The sequence below is a fragment of the Ctenopharyngodon idella genome, chromosome 17 (assembly GCF_019924925.1).
Source record: "Ctenopharyngodon idella isolate HZGC_01 chromosome 17, HZGC01, whole genome shotgun sequence".
In the NCBI taxonomy this organism is placed as follows: Eukaryota; Metazoa; Chordata; class Actinopteri; order Cypriniformes; family Xenocyprididae; genus Ctenopharyngodon; species Ctenopharyngodon idella.
The window spans coordinates 6202990-6222500 of record NC_067236.1 but is presented as its reverse complement, the minus strand read 5'-3'; the positions used below and the strand labels follow the sequence as shown (position 1 = coordinate 6222500).

Here is a 19511-nt window from a genome sequence, read left to right as displayed (position 1 = left end):
CTGTGACGGTTCCGTTGGCCCTGACAAGATCCGCGAGGTCTCCAGTTCATCATTTCATTAAAGAAGAGCAGACTCACAATCTCCAGGAACCCAAAGCACACAGCATGCCTTCTAGTGTTCAGCCCGCTGGTTTGGGCACAATTAAAGTCACTCCAGAGGAATGCGAGAAGGTGAAAAACCTTCTGAGGACCATCGGCCTGAATCCAAGCATGACAGACATCTATAAAATGGCTGCCAGGCTAAAGGAGAAAAAGGAAGAACAAGGAGTGGCTGCTTCATTCCCGTTGCTCAAACCAGCCCTGGAGGCGCTGCAAGCACTGTCCAGAGGTCAGAGCCAGCATGTTTTGCACTATGAATTTTATTCGTTTAGTTGACACTTTTATCCAAAGCGAAACCTGGAAGTTTGATAATTCACTATGTAAATATTACGATGACATCGCCGGAGTTGGGGTTTTGAAATCTGAACATTCTATCTATGTCAGCAGGAGGGTTTCAAACTCTTGAAAAAGTATGATCAAAAGGGTTTTTTCAAAAACCAATTGGTTGGAATTAACTCATCTTTTAAGTTGCAGGATTGTGTCAGGAAGTTGTTGAAAGTATATTTTAAGTGGTTGTATTGCATCATAGCTGTTGTTGTGTTCTTGTAGTCTGTCAGCCATTTCAAAAAATGATAAAAAGAGCTAGAAGATTTCAAAGCAACCTTGGGCTTGTAATGCATTCAACTTCTTTCTGTCTTTTTCAGCATCCAAAACGGATGACAGTAGGAGTAATCGCTCTGGAAGCAGCCATTCTACTCATGAATCCAAGCGTGAAGAGAAGGTAGAAGTCTTTGTTAACACTATCACCTCAGTATTATGACAAGCTCCCAAGAGTCTTAACTGTGAACTCCGGTGACTGTTTAGAAGATGGGTGAGAAGGAGCGAGAGAGACGAGAGAAACAGATTCAGAAGAAAAGGAAAGAGTACCTGGTGAAGGAACTGGAGGGTCTGATGAAACAGGAAGGTATTAAATAATTATCATGGTCCACATAACTTTTAAAGGGAAAGTTCACCCAAAAATGAAAATTCTGTCATTTACTAACCCTCAAGTTGTTCTAAACCTCTATGAATTTCTTTCTTCTACTGAACACAAAAGAAGATATTTTGAAGAATGTGCATAACCGAACAGTTGACGGTAGCCATTGACTTCCATAGTATTTTTATTTTTTTTTTTCCATACTATGAAAGGCAATGGCTACTATATAATATTGTTTTTGTTATTTTTTTTAAATACAACTATTTATTTATTTCAACTATGAACCTTATTATAATATTGTTTCTATTGGGTTCAACTAATTTTTATTTACTTAAACCATTTAAGGATGTTTTTTTTTTTTTTTCAGTTTAACTATTTATTTAAAATTGTTATTACTTAAACAATTAGGTTCAAATACAACATGCATCTTTATTGTAGGTAGTGGTGATTTGATCCCCGTGATGGGTTTCTTCTGCCAGCGCTGTGAGGAGTTCTTCGGGGATCTGAACAGCGCAGAGAGACACGTAGCAAGTCACGGCCGCAGTGACAGGGATAAGGTGACCTTATAAATGCCATTTACCATGAATCACTTGCTCTAAATGACATTACACTGCATCTGTGAAACATCAGCTTCTCTTTTATCTTTGCAGACAACAGGTTCACAGGAACAGCACAGGGATGCTAAGAGACACGGAGACCAGCATCACACATCCTCTCACAGACGGGAGAGCCCATCCAGTAGGGCGACATCCTCACGGGTTCATCACGAACACAGGGAACGCAGTCCTGACAGAAAGCGCAACAGAGACGAAAGAAGCACTCATCCTACAGACATCAAAATTAAAAATGAGTCTGTGGACAAAGGCAGTAAGAATGAGAGTAAAGACAAATCCAAAGAGAAAAAGGAAAAAACTGACGATGACGACGATGCACAATCAACAAAGAGTGAGAAGAAAAGAAAGAAGAAAGAGAAGAAATTAAAGAAAAAAGAAAAGAAGAAGAAGAAGGACAAGAAAAAAGCAGAAGCTAATAAAGAGACACATTAACGTTTGATTTTCTTCTTCTAAGAGCATCAGCTATATATTTGAGCTTTCGACCTTTTCAGTCTTGGTTGTTGCAGATTTCAATCAGCCGTTCTTGATGAGTCTGGTTGATGGGCTTAGACCGCCTAAAAGTGATTGTCAGTATGGTAATGCTTCCTCTAGATGACACTGCACTCGCATTATGTACAGTACAGGGACGCTTCCCTTGTGAAGAAACACTTCATAAGCCTGTTACATTTATATGTGAACAACCAACTTAAAAATAAGGCCAGAAATTTCTAAATGTCCAGTTATTCTGGTAGTATGTCCAGCCCAACCTGGTCCCATTTCTCATTGTCCTAAGAACAGCATTTCACAAACCAAACACGCTGCAACTGTCCTGTTATGAAGACTTAGAGATGAAGAATTCACACTCGGTTCTTGATCGAAAAAGAAATAAATGTTTTTGGGTTAGAGATTGGTGGTTTCTGTTTGTTTTATAACCCTCAGGCTAAACTCTGGTTGATAAATTTGTACCTTTTTTTTTTCTATTATATTTTCTTGGTTAATTCGCTCAATATACAGTGTGTTTTTTTTTTTTTTTTTTTCCCATTTTATTTTGGTCATAGTTATGTGCATTTATAATTTTAAATATATTATAGTTTAGGTCATTGGTATACATTCATCAAAGTATGGTTGCTGTTTGAAAAGAAAGATGCCCTGTTTAATTATTTTTTAATAGGCCATTCACACAGAACATTTGTGTTGAGGGGGGAAAAAAAAGGTTTCGAGAGGTTTTTTTGTTTTTCAAGCTGAACATCTTAACTTGAGCACCACTTTTGAAACTGCAAAAGAAGCAAAACGTGAAAAGATCTCCTTTTAGCACATTTACATAAAACGTTGGAAAAGCAGCACTGCATAAACAGCCCCCTTATCCTGTACAAATCTAACAGGAGATTTCACCTTTGTTTAGCAGGTATTTCATTAAATTTAATGTTTAAAAACAAGGATTTTGGAGATAATGAACCATAATCCTCTCAAGTAACAAATTTTAAAACACATTTTTCAATCATTTGAAAATGGCACTCTTCAAAGACATTCTGATCCCACGTTTTGGTTTGTACCTTCTAGTAAACTCCTATGTAACTAGATTTTTTTAGATGCTGTAAAAAAAAAAAAAAAGACAGGAAGACAGCAAGTCTTCAATACTGAGATTTTTCCACATCTACACTAGAGCCCTCACACCAGAAATGTACATTAACAACTGTTACATAAGAAAACTGTAAAACAGTGAGGAAGATTTAAAAACGAGAGAGAGAAAAAAAAAAAAAACACGAGAAATTATTCTTAAATTAAAAAACAAAAAAACAGACATTAAATAACTGAAAAAAACAATTTGGAAATGTCAAGGTTCATTGATTTGGAGTGTAGTAGAAGGTGCAGAAGTTGAAAGCTGATCTCTTGTTTGCTGCTGGTTGGTTAGTGTGTGTACATGTTATATAAATGTGCTTTTATTTAAATTAATATAGCTGATTACTTTTATAAGTAAAGCGTAAAATCTGGAGTGCTAATATATGACAGCACCTGTAGATACTGTTACATGAACTATCAATTTTGGTCTCCAGGTCTGTGTTTTTGGGAAATACTGAGGATGCTCAAAAAGTTCAAAGGCTCTATGCCTGCTGTCACAGGCAAATATGTTAGCAAACAGGCTGAGTTCAGATAAACAGAGAGAAACAGCCTAACAAACACATTAACGACAGATTTGGCATGTGCTAATGAAAGGCTACTGCAGGTTTATGTATGTGTGTGTGTGTGTAACAGAGGGCCTACCGCTGGTTCACTTCTACTGGAAAGGGAGTGTTCAAATCATATGGCGCTGACCTCTGTATGTATGTGTGTGTGTAAATGCTTCTGATTAGTTTTGTTTTCTTATAGTCAAAACATTACAAAAGTAACATTGACAAAGTTGGCACATTATATGGTCATCTGACTCACATTTCTCAGGCTCAATCTTACACAAACATATATGCACAAACGCGCTCACAAGCGTAAGTGAAGAAATGTTCCCTTCCACAGGACAAGGGTCCATTATGAGATTCTTCAAACAGGACAGTCAGCACGCCGGAGCTGAGCCTGAGCTGTCCCTCAGATGTTCGGGTCCTCCTCAGGCACACTGCAGAGGTCAAAGTGCAGAGTGATGACCACCATCTCTGACGAGTCTCAGAAACATCATCACTTCCTCTGGGAGAGAGTCAGCTGTTAGCTTCTTAAGGCAGGACTGTTGTTGCTGCTGCTGCTTTTGTCAGTTTCTTTGAGTCCATCTTTCATCAGAGCGGAGAAGACCTGCAGGAGGAAGAAAGTGAGGAAGCCCGCTGAAGTTTCTTCAACATTTAACTCTTTTCTGTCATTCATTTTTATTTATTTTTCTTTTTGTATGAAAATCACATTAAAAATGACTTAGATACATTTTAATATGCCTTCATCTGATTTTATTGGTCATTCATAAAAATATCAATGATGGTGATTATTTCCCCTCATAAAGTTTTAGTTAAAGTGCCCCTCTTATGCTATTTTAAAGGTTGCTAATTTTGCTTTGGAGGCTTTCTACAATAGGTTTACATGCATCCAATGTAAAAAAAATTATTTTATAATTATAAAATTATATTTATAATTTTCTCATAATATCCATTTGCAGCATCACCTCTTTTCTTACAGTGTCTGATATGGTTCGATAAACAAAACCACTCCTTCCCGAGAGCCTACCTTGCTCTAATTGGTCAGATCGCCCAGTCTGTTGTGATTGGTCTACCGCTTACAGCGTGTGCTGGAAACAAAATGCCCATTACCATATCTGAATTTTAGCTCTAGAGGCTTCTTCAGCACTTGATACACAGTGATGGCATCAGTTTTAACATATCAATTCAAGCCTGAGTCGTCATTCTTTGGAAGTGCATGCAAAGTGGATTTGCTTTCACAGAGTAAAAAACACATGAACCAAACTCAGCTAAAACTACAGTGTTTGAGGGCGGGTCAAAGGCGACGTTGTTTGCGGGCAGCCCATAGGACCATAGGTTGGCATTATGCAGATTTGTTCGTAGGTTCATGCAGGATTTAAGGCTGGAATTACTGACGACTCATTTCAGGCAGTTCAGAATCGATTCTTTCTTTTTGAAAACAATAACTTTATTTGTCATGCACTTTGATCTTTAAAACTTTGCAGACCTTTTACATTCACAAACAGCAATATTACAGACTACATGAAAAAACATATCCGAAAAAGCATAATAGGGGCACTTTAATTTAATTTTAAAGTTAAATAAAGTAGACTACAGTGTAAACAAATTGCACACAATGTATGAGCAAAATCTAAGTAAATATCACTTTTTACTTTTCAAATTATCCAAAACGTGTGGAAATATTATTTAATTGTGTGTATTTAGGATACATAAAATGCTAGCTGTGAAATTAGATTTATCTAGACAAAACAGTTGGCCATTTTATTCCAAAAATGTTCAAAATGCCACTTCCACCATTGCGTGTATTTCTCACCTGGCTCCACCTGCGGTTGTTACTGATCATCTGTGTGTTTGCAATGCAGGAGAAAAGTGTGTGTGCAGGAGTGTTTTCAGGCAGCCGGGAAAGGAACTGTGCACTATGGATGAAATCCATCTGCAGTAGAACATCCTGGTACAGCCTCAGAATTCCCAGACCTGTCCGGAATAATGCCTCCTCACCATCTCGGCAAAACACATCCCAAACACGACATGCCACGTCCAGCGGTAATGACTTGCTGTACAAAGTGAAGATCCTGAGAGCATGACGGAGATAAAAATGGTAAGAGAGAATTCTGCTTGCAGAAGTGGTGCAAGATTAGTTAGTCTGGACTTTTGCAGACGGGAATGGTAAGGAATTTACAAATTTCCTAAAGGGTTCCATTAACAATTCTTTCAGCAGTTTTGAGGAAAAAATATTCAGAAAGCAATTCAGACCTTTAGATATATGTTTTACAGGTTTCTTAGAGGCAACATAAATGTAATGAAATAACTGCCCTTAACTACTCCAACTTACAAAAATTTGGGGTCGGAATTTTTAAAAAGAAAAAATAAAATAAAGCAAATACAACAATTTTGTGAAATATTATTACAATTTCAAAATAACTTTTCTATTTGAATATATTTTAAAACATAATTGATTCCTGTGATGGCAAAGCAGCAGTATTTCTGACATAAATGTATTTACTCTCAATTGTAATCAATTGAATGCATCTTTGATGAATAAAAGTATTAATTTCTTAAAAAAAAAAAAAACGTTTGAATGGTAGTGTATTAAACAACAATACTAAGCAAACAAAAAAAAAAAACGTGGTAACATTTCCATCATTCATTTTTAAAATTAAATACAACTGACAAATCTCACTGTAAGCACAACATTTGTAAGGTGTGCTAAAAAGAATCATTCATGTATTAATAAGAGTCAATCATTTAGGAATGAGACTGCACTGGTTGCATTATGTTTCTGGTTCTTAGTTCCCAACCCTATTAAATAGTCTCAGCCACCCTAAACTTGCCTAGGGCAGGGCTTTATTTGCATGAGGGAATATGAATGAATTTCCCCTCATGTGAGAGAACATTTAAGCAGCCCTAAAGGGGGCGATAAAGAGTTACTGCAGGAAAACTTTACTCATGAATCTCTTTCTCCTCTCTGATTTCAAAACAAGGAAAAGAAACACAGAGAGAAATGAAGCAGAGCAGCAGGAAGAGAGATCTTAAGAGCAGATTTACCAGTCTATGAGGTAAAAGTCAGGCGTCAAGCTGTTGTTCTGAAAGTGCTGAAAGAGTTTGGGAAGGTTCTCCTCAAAAAACACCTCAAACGCTGCAAAATACTTCAGCATCTTGGGAAGAAAAAGTATCAATTCAGTACAAAGCAATACTCCAATCTAAACATAGGTATGACTAAAAGCACAACATTAAGTGTGTAAGATAAAAGGAATGCTTGTCAGCAGATTACGACTTTTGTGAGTTCTTGGCTCAGAGTTTCTACTCAAGAGTTTGTCTGGCAAATGAAATCTCTATAAATGGGTCAACAGATGGTCGGAAAAAATGCTGACTGCAAACACAGACACAAAGCTCCCTCTATTTTAAGAGCAAATTTAGGTGCTGTAGCAGGTCTACCACAAATAATTTTAATGAAGAGAGAGTGCATGTGTGTACCAGGTCATGGTCCACTCTGAAGAAGGCCATCTGGCATGGTTTGTTAAGGAGGTTGGCAAAGGCAATGAAGGCATCAGCTTCCTCCAAATTCAGAATGAGAACAGCAGCAATGAAGGACATCCCCTGAACCTGAAACATGCCACATACACATCAAACTCCCAATGAAGGACATCCCTGAACTAGGATGGTTAATCCATGTCAAGTTAATATACTTACATAGCCCACATCAGGTCTATAACAGGTGTACGCCCCCAACAAACTGTGCAATATATCATGATATGGTCCACCCTTGATGAAGAGAGAGGCATAAATAAGTCATAATGGAAACAAAATAAAATTAGACAAATGCAAAAAAAAAAAAAAAAAAAAAAAAGAATGCAGAGCCTAGACACCTGTTCTTACCTTCTGGAAAATGTAGAGAGAGGGAAAAGTTCTGGAAATATCCAGCTTGATTAAATCCAGACTAGACTCTCTGTCTGCCAGCGACACGCCACAATCTAATCAATTAAAACCAGATGAAGTCATTAGTCAGACTGGGGCTGGTTGACAGAGCTTAAACAAAATATTCAGTCTATTCAAAACATCAATATTTTTCAGCCTTTGAACAAAATGGATTTGCTCTGAAATGGCTTAAAGGATGTTTTTTTGTTGCTTTAGACAGGAGCACCAGCTAAAAGAATAAATTCAAAAGGTAATGAATAAATGTTTTTCCCCAATCAGAGAAACTAAATAGCCACTGTGGATTGTAATAAGATATTATTTATCTACAAAACAGCAATATTTAGCTACATACACTACTGTTAAAAAGTTTGGGGTCGGTAATATATTTTTTTTTAAATGTTTTTGAAAGTCTCTTATGCTCACCAAGCCTGCATTTATAGTATTTGAGATTATGTATATCATAAAGGTAATATTGTGAAATACAATTTAAAAGAACTGTTTTAAATTTCACTATATTTTAAAATGTAATTTATTCCAGTGAGAGTCTTCAATGACACACTTCCTTCAGAAATTATTCTAATATGTTTATTTGGTGCTCAAGAATCATTTCTTACTATTATCAATGTTGAAAACAGCTGTGGTGCTTAAAGTGTTAGTTCACCCAAAAATGAAATTTCTGTCATTCATTACTCACCCTTGTGTCGTTCCACACCCTTAAGACCTTTATCTTCGGAACACAAATTAAGTGTTTTTTGCTGAAATCCGAGAGGTTTTTTTATCCCATAGAAAGCAACTTAATTTCATTATTAAAGTCATATAAATTAAAGTCATTATTTTTGTTTTATTTTTACAGTATTCTTGTCGCTTCATAATATTAAGGTTGAACCACTGTAGTCACGTTGACTATTTTAACAATGTCTTTACTACTTTTCTGGACCTTGAATGTGGTAATTACGTTGCTTTCTATTGGGTATTAAAAAAAACCCTTGGATTTCATCAAAAATATCTTAATTTATGTTCCGAAGATAAACGAAGGTTAGGAACAACATGAGGGTGAGTAATTAATGACATAAATTTCATTTTTGGATGAACTAACCCTTTAATATGTTTGGGGAAATATGTTTCGTGATCGCGCATACGGCCACTGCCGAGAGCCAGTGATTATAGTTTATAGAGTTTTAAATATGCACATTTTCCTTACAAAAACCCATTGCTTTTATTTACCCACTGGAGTCTTATGGATGACTTTTATGATAGATGGATGCACTTTTTGAAGCTCCAAAAACTCAGACACTATTCAATGCCATTACAAAGCTGAGAAGAGCCAGGAAATTATTTAATATAACTCAGATTGTGTTTGTCTGAAAGAAGAAAGTAATATACACCTAGGATAGCTTGAGAGTGAGTAAATTATGGAATCATTTTCATTTTTGTGTTAACTATTCAGCAATATTATTGACTTGAATGCACTGACACTATTAGATGTGAACTGAACTGAGCTGGATGATGACATCACTTTCTCTAGAGCTGATTTATAGATGAAGTGAACTCATTTCATAAACTGAATCAACACTGAACTGATTTCAACTGAATAATGACTGTTTACTATCTTTTTAGAGCTGCTTTTAATTCTGTTTGCATTATTGAATCATTATTTTCCTGTTTATCACCGTAAAGCTGCTTTGAAACATTCTGTATTGTATAAAGCGCTATATAAATAAAGATGACTTGACTTGATAGTGTCAACAAACACAGACCTTCATTTTCATTAACTGAACTCGTCTCACTGAAGCTCCGCCACTTCTCTTTGGCTCTGGACAGGAAGATCTCATACAGTTCTAAAACACACACACACAAGCACAATTGGTCTGACAAAAGCAACAGCTGCTTCCTTGTAAACACAGTTCATCTGGACACAATCTGCGTTTTTTTTGTGTCAGATTGATGTTACGCAAAGCCAGAGGGCCAAAGATGAGCAAGACTAACCAAATGTGAGGAGTGCAGCAGTTTCCATATTTACCTGGGGTGATGTTAAGCTCATTCCCGATGGCGAGGCTCCAGACTTTCCCACGCACACTAGGTGGGACGCCCTGCCACCAGAGGTCACGTACACGCCGTGTGTTACGCCTTCATCGTGGCAAAAGAGCACATCATTACAAGACATTAAAAGACATATAAATAAATCCACTTGCCGGACAGATGTATGGATAAGACACTTACATGCTTTCCCAATTAGGCAGGACTTCTGTGTTCCAGATCACCATGGCATTGGCGATGTTCTCCTCCTGTCGGTATCGCTCCTTCATTTGTCGTTTTTTCTTCTGTGCCTCTTTCATCTCTAAATGAAGAGTAAGTGTTTGCCATAGTTGAACAGGTAGCAATGCAACTACAATTTGTGTTTGTGTGAGAGGGGCAGCTGTGCGAGTGTGTGAAGTGCTAAAATACAGGGGCACATGACCATTGCAAACACAATCTAATGAGCATCTGCACAAAGACACACGTTACTCACCCCTTCTCTTGGCCCCTGCAACCATCTCACTGTATTCCTGTCTGTGTCTCTGAGACTCCTCTTCTGATTTAGCTGGCAGATTTCTAAAAAATACAAGTAGTCTTTGAAGCTGCATAAACATAAAAACCCTCTACCCAAAAATTCATGACCATTCAAACGATTTTTGATGTTTTTGAAAAAGGTCTCTTATGCTCCAAGCCTCCACTTACAGTGGGTACGGAAAGTATTCAGACCCCCTTAAATTTTTCACTCTTTGTTATATTGCAGCCATTTGCTAAAATCATTTAAGTTCATTTTTTTTTCTCAATGTACACACAGCACCCCAAATTGACAGAAAAACACAGAATTGTTGACATTTTTGCAGATTTATTAAAAAAGAAAAACTGAAATATCACATGGTCCTAAGTATTCAGACCCTTTGCTGTGACACTCATATATTTAACTCAGGTGCTGTCCATTTCTTCTGATCATCCTTGAGATGGTTCTACACCTTCATTTGAGTCCAGCTGTGTTTGATTATACTGACCGGACTTGATTAGGAAAGCCACACACCTGTCTATATAAGACCTTACAGCTCACAGTGCATGTCAGAGCAAATGAGAATCATGAGGTCAAAGGAACTGCCTGAAGAGCTCAGAGACAGAATTGTGGCAAGGCACAGATCTGGCCACGGTTACAAAAAAAATTCTGCTGCACTTAATGTTCCTAAGAGCACAGTGGCCTCCATAATCCTTAAATGGAAGATGTTTGGGACGATCAGAACCCTTCCTAGAGCTGGCCGTCTGGCCAAACTGAGCTATCGGGGGAGAAGAGCCTTGGTGAGAGAGGTAAAGAAGAACCCAAAGATCACTGTGGCTGAGCTCCAGAGATGCAGTCGGGAGATGGGAGAAAGTTGTAGAAAGTCAACCATCACTGCAGCCCTCCACCTGTCGGGGCTTTATGGCAGAGTGGCCCGACGGAAGCCTCTCCTCAGTGCAAGACACATGAAAGCCCGCATGGAAGGACTCCAAGATGGTGAGAAATAAGATTCTCTGGTCTGATGAGACCAAGATAGAACTTTTTGGCCTTAATTCTAAGCGGTATGTGTGGAGAAAACCAGGCACTGCTCATCACCTGTCCAATACAGTCCCAACAGTGAAGCATGGTGGTGGCAGCATCATGCTGTGGGGGTGTTTTTCAGCTGCAGGGACAGGACGACTGGTTGCAATCGAGGGAAAGATGAATGCGGCCAAGTACAGGGATATCCTGGACGAAAACCTTCTCCAGAGGGCTCAGGACCTCAGACTGGGCCTAAGGTTTACCTTCCAACAAGACAATGACCCTAAGCACACAGCTAAAATAACGAAGGAGTGGCTTCACAACAACTCCGTGACTGTTCTTGAATGGCCCAGCCAGAGCCCTGACTTAAACCCAATTGAGCATCTCTGGAGAGACCTAAAAATGGCTGTCCACCAATGTTTACCATCCAACCTGACAGAACTGGAGAGGATCTGCAAGGAAGAATGGCAGAGGATTCCCAAATCCAGGTGTGAAAAACTTGTTGCATCTTTCCCAAAAAGACTATTAGATCAAAAGGGTGCTTCTACTAAATACTGAGCAAAGGGTCTGAATACTTAGGACCATGTGATATTTCAGTTTTTCTTTTTTAATAAATCTGCAAAAATGTCAACAATTCTGTGTTTTTCTGTCAATATGGGGTGCTGTGTGTACATTAATGAGGAAAAAAAAAAGAAATGATTTTAGCAAATGGCTGCAATATAACAAAGAGTGAAAAATTTAAGGGGGTCTGAATACTTTCCGTACCCACTGTATGTGCTCAAAAACATTACTTGTTTTCTATTTTAATACATATTAAAATTATAATTTTCAGCAGCCATTATTTTACTCTTCAGTGTCACATGATCCTTCAGAAAAAATATGTTTATTTGGTGCTCAAGAAACATTTCTTATTATTAATGTTAAAAACAATTGTGCTGCTTAATACTTTTGTGGAAATAAGGTAAAAAGTGTCAAGATTCTTTGATGAACAAAGTTCAAAAGAACAACATTTACATGCAATAGACTTTTATGTAACAATGTAAAAGTCTTTTGATCAATTTAATGCATCCTTACTGACCCCAAACTGTTCATTTAAGCCCTGAAGGCCTTTTTTCCTGAGTGACATACACAAAAGTAAAGACTCATAACTCCAAAACTATAGCAAGGAGAGTCAAATGGTAGGTATCATTTGATAAAAAAAACCTTTTACATTTTTAGAAAACAGATTTGCATGACTCATAATAATGAGTTTCGAACACTTCCTGTCTGCCAGTGGTTGGGCAAATTGATCGCCTTAGTTTGTTCATGTTTTCACTGGTACAACTCCAGTACCAGTGAAAACATGGATTTGTTAATGTTTTCACTGGTACGACTCCAGTGTGTCAGTTGTTTTTGGGTTTTAAATTTAGGCCAAATCTACAAGTCAATGGAATGATTTAAAGAGCAAAACAGGCATGGTTTATGGAGAAAGAGTATGGTCACTCAAGAGGACTGAATTCACTTTATGGAGGAAGTTCTTTGTACATTTTCTTTGGACATATTTGCTCAATATTCAGAATAGTGGTGAGCACCTTTTCAATTGTTGAATTCTTAAAATATTACATTCAGTTCTCCCAATCTTGAATATGTGGTTACATCTTTGGTTCAGATAATTATTTCCTCTCATTGAGTATGTTAACTGAAAAGCAAAGTAACTACATTCGAGCTAATTTCAGTTCACAAACTCTCAAGTTACAACCAGATGAAAGGCCATTCTTACTCAGGTGTGAAATCCGCCTGGTTATGGCTAACTGTGTCTCACACTAACTATATATAAAGTCAGTTTTTAATAATTATTAACAAGTACACACAGCGCATACTGTGCGAATTTTGTAATAAAAAACCTGCTCTTCAGGCTCATATGCACACATTTGTTGTGACGGCTTGTGTTTTACCAGCAGTGGCCAGGGAATTTGGGTAAATATTTGATTAAATGGAAGCTTGAAGCATTTGAAGCAGTGCATTATGGGAGCTGAAGTTCACGTTTCAGACTTACGCAGGTCTGTCTTCCAAAATGAGAGCGGTAGTGGATAAAGGCTCAAACTCCAGATTCTTGCGTCTCATTGGCTGAGGGTAAGGGGGTGGTCCCGCCCTGGTCTCAAACTCCTTTAAAAAAAAAAAAAAAAAAGGAAAGAAGAGCAGTTATTATCAGATTACAGTAGATCTGTGTCTACATTTTCTCAGCTACCACATGTATCCGGAGGAGACGCAAAGGGAGGAAGAATTCTGTCATGAGATTCCCACATGCTATGAGTAAAAGGCCCAAAAGCAATGGCCTTAATGTTAAACCCATATTATAACTGAAACGGGCATTTATGAGTCAGTGTGTGACACAGTTTACTGCCTCAAACATAAATAGGCAACAGCTGACTAACATGACTCCAATACAAGGTCAACCAGAGAAGTAACACATTTATGGACAGTTATAATCGAGTTTCAGTAGGTTTTGTCATGGTCAAGCTACTGTCCAAGTATACATGAAACAATGCATAACTGAATATTTGAAGTATTAAATACACATTATCTCGGTCTGTTAGTCAGACTTTGTAAAAATAAATAAATAAAATAAATAAATAAATAAATGGCATCCTTTAACATTTTATGTGAAAGATTAACAACTTTACTTTGTCTTCCAACATCATGGCCATAATTTTAAAAAGTTAAAAACTATATCAACACAGACAAGGTCAGTACATTACGTAATTCTGTTAACATAAAATGTTTAACTCTTATATGTACTTTTACAACAATTAAGTACCAACATTCCTGTAAGGAGAGAAGGATCTGAAACAAAAGATAGGATTTTTAAGATTTGTAAGACACAAGCCTCAGTGTGTGAGTTTAATTGGATGTCTCTCTCTCACTGGAATATAGAGAGACACCTGCAGAGTGCAGAGGGTGAACTGAGCACAAATCCAGAGTTGAGAACAACACAGGCTCAGTCATCACTTACTGAAGGGGAAGAGTAAAGACAGCTGCACACGCACACAGAAACACACACACACACACATAAAGCCCAAGCCTGCCCCACACACACTTGTCTCTCCTGGCTGACCCACAAATGACGCACAATTTCCAGCAGCAATTTCAATCCTTTATTTCACAGATTCTGTCTTTCTCAGTTTCTCTTTTGCCTTCTCTTTCCCGCTCTCTCTTCTGCTAATATCACTGTCCCTTGCTACCTTTTCTCTGCACAAATAAGATTATTAACTTCCGCATTTCTAGTCAAAGAAATGGAGGTACTGTTTCTTGGGTTATACACTCTTCAAGGAACAGTCCACCCAAAATGGAAAATTGTATCATTTATATATATTTATATATATATATATATATTATTTATAAATGAGCTTGGGGCCAGTAAGATTTATTTCTGAAGGAAATTAATACTTTTACTCAGCAAGGATGTCATAAAATGATCAATACAGTAAAGATGACTTCCATAGTATGGAAAGAAAAATACTATGAAAGTCAGTGGGGCCCATCAACTGTCTGGTTACTGACATTCTTCTTTCTTCATAATATCTTCTTTTGTGTTCAGCAGAAGAAGGAAATTCATACAGGTTTGGAACAACGTGAGGATGAGTAAATGATGACAGAATTTTCATTTTTGGGTGAACTATCCCTTTAAGACTGGAGTAATGGCTGCTGGAAATGCAGTTTTGTCATTACAGGAATAAATGAATTCATTTTAAAACAGATTTTAAAATAGGAAACCGTTATTTTAATATAATAATAATAATAATATAATATAATAATAGTAATAATATTTCACACAATATTGCTATTTTTATTGCTGCATTTTGATAAAATAAAATCTAATTTCTCACTTAGGCATCATAATATTATAATGTTCATTATAATGAAAATAATATTAATTTAGAATTTTGATATTGCATTTTTACAGTTGTAATAAATGATTCGTGTTTTAAATATTAACTCAAGTGAGCATTAGAAGATGATAAAAGTGATCTTTGTGTGAAAATAGTGTGAAAAATATTTTCTACTAAACAGAAAATCAGACAGGTTTGAAACATGAGGATGAGTAAATGAAGACAGAATTCTCATTTTTAGGAATGACGTCCCTTTAAAATGCCTCTCTTACCTGCTGGATGGTTCTAGAGTCTTTTGGAGGGTTGTCCCGCAGTGGAATTTTCCCAAACAGCTTCCATCCTGGAGCACTTTGGGATGCTGCGGTCCTTGACTCCTTGGGCTTCCAGGAAAACAAACTCCTTTGAAGAAAGACAGACAGGAAGAGGGACCAAAAGAGTGAATATTCGAAAACATAAGTTTGTCATAAGAACTCAGAGATTACCAAATAGTTAAGTCTTCATAGTCTGTGATATAAAAAGGTCAAAATATGACAGCCTTTCATATTCAAACTCATTAAGTTCAGACTATGGCTATAGGGAATTAAGATCTTGAACAGCTCAGCAGAGCAGGTCTCAGGTTTTAATGAGCTTAATACGGGGGATTTCAATGCGCTCATGGTGATGCAGCAGCAACAGCATCCTGCAAATAAAGCCTTGAATCACAGTCACAGGTGCCCTTTACACAAACACACAGATATGAGCAGGCCCTGCTGTGGAGATGAGCTCATTAAATCCCCGAGCATGCTTTCTAATGGGACAATCGACCTAATGCTGTCTTAATTACATAATAAAACCAGTGAGGCAGGTCAATACTGTCCTGACTCCTGAGAGAGACAGATAGCATGACAGACACAATACTGAGGGAGAGGGACAAAGAGAAAGTGTGACAAAGGACGAAATGGTATGGTACAGTGGGAAAGGAGAAGTTTGTTCCAGCAAAATAGGGAACTGAAGACACAGTGCAAGCAGAAACAAGGTCAAGGCAGCAGAACACCATGAAGCCGAACTCATAAAAGCTGACATTAAAATTCCTCAGTGTGCGTGTGTGTGTATGTGGGTGAGTGTGTTTTTCCAGACTAAAGGCAAAGTCTATGAAGTTCTTTGCGGAGACCAAAGCTCATGGGAAGAGGACTCCCTCTGAATTCTGGTATTGCATTACTGGGCCAATAAGGCACATTCAACTTAAACATAATGGAAATGGAGCAGATGCAAGTCAGACATGCAGGCCAACATCATGTGTTCCGGTTCTGATGCAGTATTTCGACTCCATGTAAGACTAGGATGACAAAATGTTATTTTTTGACTTTGATAAAGCAAAGCGTCTTCTCTCGAACAAACATCTGAACACAACATAACACAAGAAGTGTGTTCAAAGTAAACAGCACATCTCAGACCTTCTGTGAAGCATGTCTTTGAAGAGAAAAGCCACCAGTGAATGGTAGTAAAGCACCAGTCATTACCTGTCACTCATTACCTGATCATATGTGCAACAGTGTGACTTCTGCTCTGAAACAATACAGAGCTTCCTCGCAAGACAGATCAACACTTTAAATAAAACATATAAAAACTATTTCTGTAAAGATGCATTAATGCTAAGTGGGTAGACAATTTTATTGTTATGGGTGATGAACAATGAAGAGTTTTTTTTTTTAATATATAGCATTTTTTGTCTAAAATAAATATATAAATAAATGTAGAAAATATATAGTTTCAGCCAATGTCAAATCAATATTGGAATACTTAAGTGAGCATCACAACATTATAATATAGAGTATGAAATACAGCTATATATATATATATATATATATGATAAATTAGCTCTTTTAAAGAATTATAATTTTGACAATCACTTAAAATTTGCACTAGATGATTTTTAAAACGTTACTTAAAATCTAAAAATAGCTGAAACATCCTATATCAGACAATTAATAAATGATTGTTTAATAATAAACTAGAAATTAGTATTATTTATCAAGGATGCATTAAATTGATCAAAAGTGACAGTAATTACATTAATAATGTTACAAAAGATTTCTATTTAATAAATCCTGTTCTTTTGAACTTTCGATTTATCAAATGATCCTGAAACAAAATGTATCAGTTTAGTTTACAAAAATATATTATTCAGAATCAGCACAACTATTTTCAACATTGATAATAATAAGAAATGTTTTTTGAGCACCAATATTAGGATCATGTGTCACTGAAGACTGGAGTAATGACTGCTAAAAAATTCAGCTTTGCCATAACAAATTACAAAAAAAATATTAAAATAGAAATGTTTTTTTTTTAATTGTAATAATATTTTACAATATTACTGTTTTAATGTATTTTTGTTCAAATAAATGCAGCCTTTGTAAACATAAGAGAGCTCTTTTTTAAAGTAGTGTGTATCATCTAATACCAATAAATAAATTTGAAAAAAACCCACTAACATCAACCAATAACTGATATGATCCTGCCCTGTAAATAAAAGAAAACAAACAAACAAACAAAAAACGTTAATAAAAGCTTTAAGGTAACAGAAAGCTGTAACTGTTTGTAATCATCTGAATGTAGCAGCTGTAAAAAAAAAAAAAAAAAAAAAAAAAAAAAGACAAAAAGAGGTTTACTGCAACTCAAGACACTTTTCTGCGCACAACTGCCGTCTACCTGGTCAAGAACTCAGCGATGCCGTGTCTCTTAGTGCCAAGTGTCTGGTCAGATGAGGGATCAGGGTCAGCAGCTATCCTGTCTGGGGCGCTCTGTCGCCGACCGCCAGAGCTGGGACATTCATCTACACCGCCCTCTGCTCCAAAATACCCATCATCCACGGGGCTCAGAGGAGTGGCATCACAGCTGAGGGAGACTGTGTGACTGGGGTTAGTCCGGAGATTCTGGGGCCTGAGTGGCGGGCCTGTGTCACTGAAATCCTCTTCTGGGCTCGGGTCAGTCTCTGTGTAATCACTGGTGTTTTCTACCAGGGGGGAAAAGGACAGCTTGGCACAGAGCTCTGACAGGGTGTCCGCAGGATCCGGGTCACAGGGCCGGGCCTCTACTGAGCTCTCTGTGCTGGCTTGACTGATCCTTTCACATGACCTCCCAGTGGAGAGGACACCGTCGCTTTGATGAACAAAGACACGGCTTTCTGGAGCAGAAAGGCCACCCAAGGCTCCAAATGGGACTTGAGATAGGGTGTCATAACTGTTCACAATCAACAACCCCCCATTGCCCACTTTCACACCTCTGTCTAAAGCAGACACCTTCCTGTTTAATTCTTTTGCATGCGTATAATCCAAACACTTTAAATGAGTCTGATCGTGATCCATGTGTTCATGGGTAACATCTCCATTAGGCAACTTCATATCCGGCGAGCTTTTACCCATAAATGACACAGCAGACCTCAGCTGGGAATTTAAATAACCCTTGTCGCGCTTTTCCACGCACTCGGGCTCGGAAGTCCCTGTAACCCGATCCGGGCTGGACAGGGTTCCCCCCTCTCCTTCTCCATCCGGACACACCATATCCACCTCCAGCTCTTCGGGAAACCCGTTTAATACTCCGGCCCTGCACCCCACCACCACCGGCAGTCCAGCATTGCCCAGATTCGCGTATGCCAAACTGTAAACACAACCCTCCCGTGCTTTTTCGGGGTCTGAAACGCAAACGCGTGCTTTGTACTCCTCCCGGTTGTCGTTGACATCGATGGACGGTACGAGTCCCGGCTCATCAGCATCCTCCACTCTTTCCATCTCACTGGAGGTGTCGGTGGTTCAGAAAGGCAGATGAAGCCCTGCTGCAGCGGCGGCGCCCCGGTTCGGCTGGGCTTTCTGCAAAACAAGCTCTCATCTTATGTACCCACCCTACCGATTCTGTCAGTCCAGTACATTCATGACATCGCGCCTCCGAAGCCTTTACCGTTAAGTATGAAGAGTAAAGCCACGGCTGGGTGTTGTTTATGCACATTTTGATCCACGTCCAGCGCAGTTGCTGATAGAGGCCATTTTGAATGTGGTGTCGGCGTGTCTCTCCCAAGCAAAAGGTTGGAAGTGGATTTTCCAGGAGTTACGGCGACATCTACAGGACAGTTGAAGCAACTGCAGGCGCTCTGCATTTTACAATTCAGCACTCAACACACACAAGAAGTTTTATATTATTTGAGTCAGCATAATAAGCATAACCTATTAAAAAAATCTTAGAGAATTACATAAATATTCTATACTGTATTGTATAGTAAATAAAAATCTATCTATCTATCTATCTATCTATCTATCTATCTATCTATCTATCTATCCAAGTACAAAATGACCACTAGAGGACGGCAATACACAAGCCTTATGGGTTTTAGCAGGGATTTATTCGACCACTACGACTGTAACTGTATGTA

General features: G+C 37.8%; 2 protein-coding genes across 3 annotated transcripts in view; one reads left to right on the top strand and one right to left on the bottom strand.

The window, feature by feature from the left end:
* Positions 1-2512, top strand: part of si:ch211-195b21.5 (serine/arginine repetitive matrix protein 2) — a 10356-nt gene extending 7844 nt beyond the window's left edge. Inside the window, exons 4-8 of one of the 2 annotated variants that reach the window (XM_051867974.1) lie at positions 1-327; positions 743-819; positions 906-1002; positions 1453-1571; positions 1665-2512. The exon at positions 1-327 is cut by the window's left edge and continues 277 nt beyond it. In XM_051867974.1, the coding sequence (XP_051723934.1) occupies positions 1-327; positions 743-819; positions 906-1002; positions 1453-1571; positions 1665-2060 (1016 nt within the window). In that variant the 3' untranslated portion in view covers positions 2061-2512. Of the gene's footprint in view, positions 328-742; positions 820-902; positions 1003-1452; positions 1572-1664 lie in introns of both variants that reach the window. The other variant, XM_051867972.1, reaches the window with a different exon arrangement.
* A 242-nt stretch (positions 2513-2754) lies between these two features.
* Positions 2755-19188, bottom strand: tbc1d12a (TBC1 domain family, member 12a). Its single transcript, XM_051867971.1, has 13 exons — positions 17798-19188; positions 15379-15505; positions 13273-13382; positions 10200-10282; positions 9911-10028; positions 9711-9817; positions 9448-9528; positions 7652-7746; positions 7466-7537; positions 7250-7378; positions 6821-6930; positions 5589-5847; positions 2755-4382 (listed from the first exon to the last, which is right to left on the bottom strand). The coding sequence occupies exons 1-13, from the start codon at positions 18874-18876 to the stop codon at positions 4299-4301; spliced, it is 2454 nt and encodes an 817-aa protein (XP_051723931.1). The 5' UTR covers positions 18877-19188; the 3' UTR covers positions 2755-4298.
* Positions 19189-19511: the final 323 nt, after the last annotated feature.

What these genes read in the sequence shown, in the direction of transcription:
- tbc1d12a (XM_051867971.1), bottom strand. Translation starts at nt 18,876, where the DNA reads ATGGAAAGAGTGGAGGATGCTGATGAGCCGGGACTCGTACCGTCCATC. An exon ending in ACTCTAGAACCATCCAGCAG is followed by an intron (nt 13,383 to 15,378) that starts GTAAGAGAGGCA and finishes TTTTTTTTAAAG; the next exon opens with GAGTTTGAGACCAGGGCGGG. An exon ending in TCAGAGTGGACCATGACCTG is followed by an intron (nt 6,931 to 7,249) that starts GTACACACATGC and finishes TTTCTTCCCAAG; the next exon opens with ATGCTGAAGTATTTTGCAGC.